This window comes from Triticum dicoccoides, chromosome 1A (assembly GCF_002162155.2).
Source record: "Triticum dicoccoides isolate Atlit2015 ecotype Zavitan chromosome 1A, WEW_v2.0, whole genome shotgun sequence".
NCBI lineage: Eukaryota > Viridiplantae > Streptophyta > Magnoliopsida > Poales > Poaceae > Triticum > Triticum dicoccoides.
Genome location: NC_041380.1, coordinates 434,060,411 through 434,071,804, shown reverse-complemented (window position 1 = coordinate 434,071,804; position 11,394 = coordinate 434,060,411). Strand labels below are relative to the sequence as shown.

Below are 11,394 nucleotides of genomic sequence, written 5' to 3'. Positions count from 1 at the left end.
AAAAAAAAAGAGGAGTTGAACTGCTGGTGCAGAGGAGGAGGTGAGGCTGTGCGCGGCAAGAAGGCAACAGAGGAGGAGCAGCCAAGGAGGAAGAGGAGAAGGAGGCTGACTCTGTTGCTGCTGCTGTTGTGGCTGCATCTGCAGCTGCTGTGGGTGCGGCCAGGTGCAGCGGCGCGTGAGGAAGAGGAGGTGCACGGCTGCAGAGGAGAGAAGCTCCTGCTGGGCGCTGTGGTCCTGGCGGCTGCTGTGTTCTGCTGTTGCTGCTGACAAAAGAGTAAGAAGGAAGGTTGTGTGCTGCTGCTGCATGAGACGGAGAGGAGGCAGAGGAGAAAGAGAAGGGCAGCTGCTTGTGGCTCCTGTGTGCTAGTTGCTGCTGCTGTTTGGAAGAGGAGTTGGTCGCAGCTGCTGGTGCTGCTGAGCGGGAGAAGGATGAGATGGGGGAGAAGGATGAGATGCTGCGCTGGCTGTGGTGTTGTTGCTGCTCCGTGCTTGCTGCAAGGAGCAGAGGGGGAGAGATTGCTTGGTCCGCTGCAAGGACCAAGGAGAGAGATGTTGCTACTGATGGCAGCCAGATGGATTTTCTTTTAGGGGGGGAGAGGGAGATGTGGTGATGATGGAGATGATGAGGTTGTGGCTTGAGTGTGGTTGGTGATGAGGAAGTGTCCGGGAGAGAGGCTGTCGTGCCTGAGGTGAGAATGGTTGAGGCCTGACCAGGGGAGAGGCCGTCGTGCCTGAGGCAAAGATGGCTGGGGCAGGAGTTGCCCGGAGAGGCCGTCGTGCCTGTGGAGAAGACGGAAGAGGTCAGTGGCCGAAGAGGCCGTCGTGCCTGTGGAGAAGACGGGCTGAGGGCATTGAGGCGAGTGTGGATGGTTCTACGGAACCTGTGTGGTGAGGCAGCCGGGGTTGTTGAGGAGGTGCATGGTGCTCAGTTGGCCATCACAAGTTGGAGGTGGTGAGAAGATGATGGAGAGGGCAATGGCTCTCATGTATCGTAGTTGGTTAAGTTTTATGTTCATTAGAGTCGTCGTAGTTTGAGTTATGTAGTTGTTGCAAGATGGTCATGGGTGTTCACCCATGATCATCTTGAGGGGGAGTGTTGGTACATATGGGAGGCCCATGGTGGCCCAGGCCCAGTACTGCTTATGTAACCCTAGTGTTGTGGTATATATATGTGTGTGGTGGTCCTGAGGGAACCAACAAGATTGACCAAAACCAAGACTGAATCCATTCCCTCTCGTGTTACAACATAAAGTTACCATGGCTTTTACAAAAAAGGCTTCAAACAAATTCAAATAGGAAGCACAAATTAGTCTTTCTCTAACACGTAATCACAATTAATCATTGCATGCTAGTTGGTTAACACCCATTAAAGTTCATGTTCCCCTTTTCTCCATGATAATCAGAATAAGGAATCACATACATTTAGTTTGCCACCGTTGTTACTCGATGGCTATCAAACATATCTAGTGCAGAAACACCAACAAGATGCAATCATGCAAAACTTTTTCCTTTTAATTATCATCAATTAAAAATGTATGATTAAACTAAGCAAATAGATATTGAGAGATGGTAGAGATTCTTGCCTGTTGGAACCTTCATAAATAGACCAATTGCAGAAGGGAGAAATTAGACCGCTCTCCTGAGCCCTCACCTAAGCTCCTGTGGCCACTCATTTAAAAAATTGTAGGTTTAACATGCTCCTACTGCAATCTTCTCCCTGTTTAACAAATCATTATGTCCGTGACAAATAAACATAGATGCAAGGCAGTAGAGGGCACTCAGGCATGATGATGATACAGAAAAAGAAAAGGACGCAATGTTCCAAAGAAAGAAAGAAAAAGGAAATTTCACAAATATTTCTTACCGGTACAACAGTTAACAGTTGGGTTGCCTTCAATAACTTGAATTCCGTAACTCGACATACATCAAAACTGAGAACTTGGAATGTAGCAATTTACATCTGCAGGCTAACTCTTGGTTTAAAACCCATTTGGCAGAGGTCAAAATGATCACCCTAAAAGAATATTTCCAGGCAATAACGATGGCAATGTGACCCCTTCTCCCTCCATTCACACTAATATACTGATTCATCCCGGTTCACACTTATACCCATTTGGTGGTATCATTATAACAGAAATGCCGAAGCAACCTGCCATCATATATCACTATTCACAGGGAATATGTTTGTTCTATTATTTAACACTTTCATGGTTGATAGATTCCAATGAATGGCGAATCAGTTGTAGCAGGCCCTTGACATTGTGAAAACTGAATTCAAGGACTTCCCTAACAAGAGCAATACCCTCAGCCTGACCCTTTCCCATATCAGTAACATAAGCAGCTAATGAACTTTGTGATTTTCTGGTTCCATCAAATGCATAATTTATGTCATCTGCCTGCAAAGAACAGTCAAGAAATAAAATAGTCTATTAGCAAATTAAACAGACATTTTACTGAATGATCATAAAGAAATTTTGTGATGCATTGCAGTGTATTAGAGTAGTTCAGTACTTCAGTTACCGGGATATATGTTGTCTTTTAGTTACCGTGAATTAGATAACTAGTCAGCCTGAACTAACAAGATAACTTGTAACATCAAACCAAATAGTTGAAGATTATTAGTATTATTTAAATTTGAATTACATGGAATATTAAGTATCTAGTAGCATCTTTCAATTCGTTTCCATTACAAGACCTAATTATTCTGAACTACTAGAAATTAGCGCAGGCAATGCCACTACAGTTGTAAAACAAGTGCACTTGCACAATAAGAGCAAATGACTACACAGTCTGTGCGAGAATGAAGTCAAACTAATCTGATGAAGAATAGAAGGAAGTAATATTCTAGTTTTTACCATATATGAGGGACATATTTTTGGTAGGTAGTGGCCTGTCACATACTTAGATAGTAAAGAAACAAAAGGAGAAGTTGGATGCCCTTCATCATTAATTTTCAGCACAGACAGTTTTTCTAATTATATATCCACTCTTCAGTACCATCAGGCGCCATACTTCACCTTATCTAGCAAACTGAAGAGATCACGGGAAAACATTCTGCCAGAACAGGAAGCGAGATGATTTTTTTGCAATCATTAAGCTCCATGAGAATATCGTGTTTCTACAGCAAAAAATGCATTGTTTCGCAGTAAACTGAATGATAAATCACGGAGTAGAAAATTGCTAGCTTGTTCAATGCTAAGTTTTTATAAGTTATATCAACCAACAGTCTGTTCACATTTATCAAAAGCCTTAGCTCCAACAAATATAATAGGACTCATGATACTGATATTGAATGTCAAAAAGAGTAACTTACATAAGCAAGCAACCCCATCAAGTGATGATTGTTCCGGGGTATGGAATTGCCACCAATTTTAGGAGAGTACAAAGCTCTTGAAATAGCCTTAGCAGCTGTACTCTGGTTATTCAGATTATCAACATCTGAGGCAGAAGATGACGGTGACTCAGCTAGCCCCAAAAGAAGAAATTAAACAATCAGAAGGTCAATCGTTTCAAACAAAGATGAATGGTGTACTTATTCGCATTGATATGACAAAGATAAAATGAAGGTTGCCTTTGTCTAATAAATCTCACAGGAAAGATAACTTCCAAATAAAAGCTGATACACTTGCGCTTTATTAATATCGATCAGACATTAAGTGTGCCTAATTTGGAGGTATATTTGGTTTGAGGAATGTGTCAGTCCTAGGATCATCCGTTAATAACCCTTAAAGTGGACTTTATGTGTGATCGAAAAATAAGGTCTATTGGTTCACCATGCAATTTTATAGAAATTGAGGAAGAAGGTTAACCGGATAAAAAAACCCAGATCACTTGCCTCATGATAGACCAATCTATTTCTCAAACCAAACACTCAAGCAGGCCCTTATTATGACAGGTTGCAAGAATTATTTAAATAACTATGCAACTCGAGGGAAAACCTGGAGGAACCATCAAAGATGTTGCTTGCAATGCATGTTTATCTTTAATAGCACCAGGATGCTTGTAGAAGGCAGCCTTCATATATGCCACTTCCACACATTTATAGGCCAAAGCAGCACTTGCCATTTTCTTAAGTCGCTCAAATTCACGGGCACAAAATCTAATGAAACAAATCAACAGTGAGACATTAGTATAGTTCATTGCAGGCGAGCATCATATGGCATTAAAATATGTATGCAAGAGTTAGAGGAAATAAGTAGAACTGCCATCAATTAGCAACTAAATATGAAGGCTTGTCCGCAAGAAAGCAACAGGTGATTACAAAGGATGGAAGCCCTAAAATACTAGCTACAGGAATAAGTAGCAATGAAGACAGGCTATATCAAACCAAATACTATTAAGAGATAGACATACTGTCTGAATCTTAAAGAGACGGCATTGTTGCTTACCCACAGAGGTTTCCTGTTTCAGAATATAGTCTAATAGCTTGTATAGAATCCCCTTGCTTGGAGCTATCAATACTCGGAGCTTCCAACAGAGATGCAACATGGAGAAATTTCAGGCCAGCCTCAAAGCACATGTTAGCACTCTCAAGGTCATCTCCCTTTTCCTGCAACAAGGGATGCACATGAGGGGCAACACTCTGGATGAAAACATAGACACAAAGGTTTCAAGTAATTTACTAAATATTCAAAACCTTTAAACGTTTAGACAAGTGCTTCAAATCCCGAGCCTCCTTCAGTAGCACAGATGTGTTTACTGGATTCAAAGCATCACGACTAAGAGTTGCTTGTTTTGTATTTTCGAGAACAGCCTTCTTTAGTTGCTTTGCCTTGTACGAAAGATCGCCATTTGATGAATCATTTAATGCTGGATGCTGCTTGCTTCCTTTAACAGTTGATGGATTTGTTTTTATATCCTTCTGTTCTGCATCCCCTTTATCAGGCTTAACCTGTACTGGATGTTTCCCAGAAGTCAACTTTGCATGGTCACATTGGTTTGAATTAAGATGAGGTGATGTTTTCCCGTTTTGAAGGGATGGTGGCAGTTTGTCATCACCATTGCCACGTATTGAAAGGACATGTGAATTAACTTTCTGTACCTTTACTGGATTCAGCAGACCATTCCTTGTACCAAGTTCGGAATCATCATTTTTTGAGCATTCATTGTCTTGTTTATCCTTCTGCAACTCCCCATCCTTCAAAACATGATGATGCATATCTCCACTGAGGCAGCCAGAACCATGAGCCTTAGCATGATCTGAACCAGATCCAAAATCATTTTTTTCCTTGGAAAATGACAAACAGCTTTTCCCTGATTCTTGAGAAAGTACTTTTTCTGCAACTGCACTTGGATACCTTTTATGCTGATCCACAAGATTCTTATCCGTAGTTCTCAAGGGTGAAGAAGAAACTGACTCTACAGGAGAGGCCCTTGTTTCTTGAAAATCAACTTTACTCTTGTGGGAGCTAGACACCTTAGATGAACTGGAGGTAGCAGCTGCAGATGCTTGTGCATAACACATATTTTTCTTCATGGAGTTTTGAGAGAGCAGTGAATGCTGCTGGAGATGAGTATTCTCTTGGTGTTGCTCACTTAAACACTCTTTGTCACTATCAGTTCCAGCAATGGGGCCTCTGGCATGGGCAACTTTCCTATCAGCTGCCTTCAAAAAATTCAGCTCTGGCATAGGGTTTTCCTTGGCATGATTACTTTCACTTAAAGCTTCTTCCACAGTATGCTTCGGAAGGGCATTGCTAACTATAGGGTCAGGACCACGCTTGCTTAGTTGCCTTTGTTTCGATTTTCTATTCTTAATGGACAATTCTGGAACATCGGATCGTCCTACATCTGAAGTCCTGATGCCCCCATTTGAGATAATTTTATCATCATTGCACTTAACTAATGAAGATGAACCATACTTTCCCGTGCTAGGTGAAACACCACTATACCGATGTAAGCTTTTTGGAGTTCCCTTGACTGAAGGACTGCTTTTGCTAATCTCAAACTCAGAGGGATGATGCTTGGCTGGCTCATTAGGTTCCTTGTTCATTTTCTTTGATGCCCTAAGGCTATCATGATCAAACCCTACACGGCTGCTCTTCGATTCTGGATGCAGCCGGTCTACCGCAACAGTTTCACCTGCATAAATTGAACCATTAGAATCAAATGACTGAAATTAGAAAGAGAGAAAATGCTTAAGACTTGCACCATCATCTGACGATCCTATGTGCTTCCGTTTTCCCTTCTTTTTAGGGAAGCAGTCAACATCATCAGGATTTCTACTTGTAGGAGCCTCTAGCTTCTTCGAAGATTTTGACATCTCACCCATCTTTAAATTATTTGATGTATTTGCACTGGAATCAACTTTCAGTGTCCCTGATGTAGCGATGGATTTTATATCGCCCTGGATAGTTGGTGGAATCGTAGCTGCGCATACACCTGATGTAGCAATATCATGGCAAACATCCACACTAATATTATTTTCAGGTGCAGGGGGCATTGCACGAAGGGCTTTTGTGGTCTCATCCTCGCTTATTTTGCAGTTATTCATTCCATGCCTACAAGTTACAAATACCTATCAATTAAAAATATCATGCAGATGTATAGTAAACAAGATATTCGAGCAACACTTGCGCACTGTAAATTTATAAATGACCACATAACTAGAGATATTTGCAGGAGTTTCTAAGGTAATGGTTTGAAAATATTGCACAAATAAAATCTAAAAATAGAATGGAAGGAAAACTTACTCCAGAGTTATTGCAATTCAGAGAAATTAGAGGATATAGATACTACGAAAATGCATAAAAATATCTAAAACTGAAGAAAATGTCTCTTGGAGAAACTTACAACCAACTCTGCATGTTACACCGCCATTTTTTTGGAAGTATATCTGGATTCATCCAATAGGGTAAAAGGCGCCATTTCTCACACTTATCACAACATACCCACTGTTCGTTTATTAAAACAGGTTCCACAGGCACTGCCACAGATGATTCCATAGCTCCAGTCATGCATGCTGATGGCACAGGAGCTGATCTGTCAAAATTCAAGTGAGATATCTTGTGGTCACCATCATTTACACCATCCGACCTGCCATTATCAGTTTCTCCGGATGAAACAGTCTCCTTCTCAGGCTTCACACTCTTATCTTCACCATGAGATTTTCGAGTGATGCCATTGCTCAATTGCTTGTGTGCTTTAACCTTGAGCTTCTTCCCGGACGGAGCAGTTTGCAATGAGGAAATTTTCATTTTTCGTTTCGGCATTCCAGAAGGATTTCCACCTACATTTTCGGTGATAATATCCATGGAATCTGCATTAACTAGACTCCCCGATTCCTCCCTTTTGCACTGTGATGGTTCATCTTTTACATGCACCACTTTTCTTTTGTCTCTGTCAGCTGATGTAGCAGTACCACTAGGAGGAAGATTGTTTGGTTGACTTGAAGTTGCAGAAAGTCGATGATCGTATCCATCAGAATCATGTTTGACTTTATCAACAAGTCCTTGACCAAGTGTAGGTTCTGTCTTACTGTCCTTGCTCAAGTTGTCAAAGCTATTTCTCGCTGTACATGCTTCTGAATTTGCTTTACCCTTAGGGTGATTACCATCATTTGCCAAATTAACAGCTTTTACATGTACTGACTCAATATCTCTCAAAGGGATCTTGTCCCTAATTCGTCCTTTCAGTGGAACATTCTTTGTTTCCTTCAGATTCAGATGATTTGAAACATCAGGCACCAATTTTGCTGATGCCTCAAGTGAATGTTGTTCTGTCTGTATACTTCCAGGTACAATTGAATCTTGATCATCTGAAATATCCAATAAATCAGGCATAGTCCCATTATTCATAATCGTTGAATTGTCACGCTTGCTTTTTGAACTCTTAATATTCAGAAGGTGATCCTTCTTTTCATCATAGTTATATTTATGCACCATCTGACCTTGGTCACCTTGTGCAGCAGAGGTCGTATGACACCAGTCTCGGTTTAATTCTGTTTTGTCATCATCAAATGCAGGTGCTTCGTGTTTCTTTCTTGCAGATGCTGACTTCTTTCTCAGTGCCAGAATATTTTCTGTAAGGGGTGAAAGCAAGAGTCCTCCAGGAATAGGATGGCAGGTCATTATCTGTTCAAACAACACAGTGATTAGCTCTTTAAAATCAATCAACAAAGGGTTTTACCAAGGCAAATAAACTGATGGGAAACATGTAACCTGCAAAATGGTATGCGGAGATTCGTCGGGCAGATTTTTCGGCTCAGGAGCCCCGGCGCACCCATCAAGGCTGTCATCCATAGAAGAGGAAGGGGAAATGTCGAGGCCCAGACCACTGTAGATAGCAGCAGTATTTCTTGCCAAGTGTCTATTGTTGTTCACCTTGATATGTATTTTCGGCGCCTTTTGTTCAGGACCATTCACTGCTCTGTTCAACATCCGTTGCTGAGGATTACCATTTGTTCCATTGGATGTTCTTTGACAATAATCATCCTTTCCCCTGCTATCTAATCCATTCTTAACAAAATGGCTCTTCTGTGCACTCTGGAATCACATCAGAACAATTTAATAGGATGCTAATGTTTATGTACCACATGGATCCTACTAAGTAAACATGCAATGGAGAAATTTGCATAAGTATACCTCCACTGGAACATAAGGTGATCTAGAGGCACTGCCACGGTTTGGTGGAACTGCAGGGCTTCTAGATTGAGTTGCGACAGAAGGGGAATGCTGGTTCGGAGGCAAGAATGAACCATAACCCCCATATAGTGACCCTATGTAGTGTGAACGATTTTTCACATGCATCAGTATACAAGAATAATAACCCTACAGGGGAAACAGGGTGCAGCTTTTATTCCCCTTACCCGAGTTTTCAGCAAGCACTCCACCTTCAAAGTCCTTCTGGAAATGACCCAACACATTTTGAAGTCTTTCATCCTGTACATCATATTTCATTTAGAAGTTATAAATCTTTCACAAAGAAAGAAGTACTTATTTAACAGTTCAGTTCATATAAAATAAGGAGCATACGTGGGAGAAAGCCGCTATTTAAGAGTATATATGTATATATGCCAACTAAAGTTGAATACCTAATATCTAGGCCTCATTAGCAGTAGTTAAATATAGTCTATCAAAAATTGTCCATGCCCTAACATTTCCCAAAAATTCAAATATTAACCAGGGGGTAAGAACCCTAGAGGTTTGAGACCTCCATGTCACAGATAGATTGGATCCCCTCAATCCAAACAAACTCATATGAGTTACATCCTCCATATGCCAGAGGCAACATCATCACGTACCTCACTGTTCAGTAATGAAAGCAGGATCAAGAATGCAAACCATGAATAGATATATGGAATATGGTATGTACATATGTCCTTTTAGACCATAGCCTCAATATGGCATTGCGTAGGAACAGGCATATCATGCAACATCACATGAAATTTCTAAAACACAGAGAATCTCATATGATACTGCCTTCCTAATGATAACTATTCCATAATATATTTCTGCAAGGTTCCAAAAAAATGCAACTATTATCTGTCTCATCACCCACCTAGTAGTGATTATGCAGAGTAATGGTGATTATACGGTACAAGCAGGAGCACCAATTAATTGTACATGGCCAAGTTGATCCGTTTTTAGAAGACTATACTTTTGTCAAAAGCAAAACTTTCTGTATGCATTCTAATACTGAAATTCCTGATGCACAAAACAGTGTTCTTATTTCTGTACATTCTACCAATCCTACCAGCACACATGTTTACATGTGAAATAAAAATAATAATGATAAAGTGTAGGATGTCAATAGAGAGAGTTTTAGTCAAATACAACTACATGTCATCTAATCGTATAGAAATTTGCATCACCTAAGGTTTTTGATTATGCTACTGCTGCGGTTGGTACCTTGTTTGACAAAGGAGTCCATGTGAATAGACAGGTAGTCAACAAATACAACAAAAATATAGGTCTAACCTTTAGTTGGCATAAATGTGGAGCTTCTTATAGATAGTTTATACTTTATGATGTAACATGTTCCCTTGATTAATAGAATCAGATCGCTCGCCTATAAAAACTTCTATACTTTCAGATCATACAAGACAGACTTCTACTAGAAAACAATTATGGGTTATGTCTTGGCAGGTTTAGTGAGCCTCTAGATTAGGACTAGAGAAAGTTTATCAAAAGCAACTAGGAGACAATAGCAAATGGTTTGGCTCGACTGGCACAACTTCTTCACATAGCAGTTCTGCTACCTATCACAACAGAATCTAGCATCACGAGATAAATATTCATCTCTTATTTGATAAGCATGAACTTTGCACGAAAACATATCCATGGCTCAAAAACACCCTGCATCAGCCCATCTCCCACGCCATTTACTTCATTCTATTTATACACAGTCAGCGATCATCTCAGACAGTTTTGACCAAGAGGAAATGTAACTGAAAGCAGGCATATAATCAATTCTGTAAACTGTTAAAGTATCATCATGGGCTAAACCGATGCAAGTGACAAAAACCTGTTTGTGTGTTAAATTATGAAAGCTCCTGAATTCACTTAAAAGATGTACCAAAAATCACTGTAAACAAACATGGGTGGCAGAATAAAAACTTAGAAACTAACTGGACTCCCCAGCATCAGCTCCAAAGCCAACACATAATTTGCAGGAAATCAGCTAAAGCCAACACATTAACCACATTTCATCTGACCAGGGGGGCAGGCAATTACCTCAGAAACCCCCATGGGCACAACAGCCATGATAACTGTTCTGGATTATACAAACAACCATACCGGTTAGTAATCACCTCCATTATGAACCAGAAATAAAAACCCGGCAGCTGATACGCAGCAGAATTCACGCAAAAATTCGTAATGCTGCAAGCGAGCTAGCGCAATTACTAGTGCACGAAACAATAAGGCAAGTACAGTACACCAGGGTGCCACCAGCTCATCAACCATCCAATCCAATCCACCCGCACGGAGAGAGAAGGAGAAAAACACGAAGCAAGAGAGCGTCGCTTACGATGTATGTGAGCGAGTCGGGATCAAGGAGCTCGTGGCCGCCCGCGTCCGGGCTGCCGCCGTCGCCGCCCAACGCCTGGCCGTCCTCGAGCTCGAGCTCCCCCTCCTCGTGGCCCGCCCCCCTCCGCGCCCCGCCGCCCAGCATCTCACATCGGCGCGGAGCGATCCCCGGCGATCGCCCCAACAGCTTCTCCGGAAACCGCGGACGCGCCGCCCCGCGCCGCCGAGATCACCGCCGCCGCCGCCGCCGCCTAGGGTATCCTGCGTCGTTTTTTATTTAGATCTTTATTTTATTTTCCTGTGTTTTCTCGCTCGTCGCCTTTGGGTGCGTTCTTCTCGGAGGAAGCGGGGAGGAGAAAGGGGGAAATATTTCGCGACGGGAAAATATTGTTAACGCGCACGGACGCCGCTAGTCACCTGCGCTGCT

The 11,394-nt window shown here is 41.7% G+C and overlaps 1 protein-coding gene across 3 annotated transcripts; it reads right to left on the bottom strand.

The window, feature by feature from the left end:
• Window positions 1–1,583: 1,583 nt before the first annotated feature.
• On the bottom strand, window positions 1,584–11,127 carry LOC119277314 (cysteine-tryptophan domain-containing zinc finger protein 3-like). Of its 3 annotated transcripts, XM_037558597.1 has the most exons (13): window positions 10,969–11,127; window positions 8,807–8,879; window positions 8,583–8,716; window positions 8,160–8,483; window positions 7,889–8,072; window positions 6,793–7,756; window positions 6,151–6,500; window positions 4,637–6,081; window positions 4,389–4,549; window positions 3,939–4,099; window positions 3,314–3,465; window positions 1,865–2,396; window positions 1,584–1,717 (listed from the first exon to the last, which is right to left on the bottom strand). In XM_037558597.1, the coding sequence occupies exons 1-12, from the start codon at window positions 11,110–11,112 to the stop codon at window positions 2,193–2,195; spliced, it is 4,296 nt and encodes a 1,431-aa protein (XP_037414494.1). In that variant the 5' UTR covers window positions 11,113–11,127; the 3' UTR covers window positions 1,584–1,717; window positions 1,865–2,192. The 3 variants fall into 3 exon arrangements, with proteins under 3 accessions (XP_037414494.1, XP_037414479.1, XP_037414487.1); XM_037558582.1 differs by having other exon boundaries at window positions 6,793–8,072; XM_037558590.1 differs by having other exon boundaries at window positions 6,268–6,500; window positions 6,793–8,072.
• Between the last annotated feature and the right edge of the window lie 267 nt (window positions 11,128–11,394).

Excerpts from the sequence above, each read along its gene's own strand:
- LOC119277314 (XM_037558582.1), bottom strand. The coding sequence starts at position 11,112 with ATGCTGGGCGGCGGGGCGCGGAGGGGGGCGGGCCACGAGGAGGGGGAG. Across the intron at positions 8,880-10,968 it reads CCGACTCGCTCACATACATC|GATGAAAGACTTCAAAATGT; the intron begins GTAAGCGACGCT and ends TATGATGTACAG. Across the intron at positions 4,550-4,636 it reads ACTTGTCTAAACGTTTAAAG|GAAAAGGGAGATGACCTTGA; the intron begins GTTTTGAATATT and ends CCCTTGTTGCAG.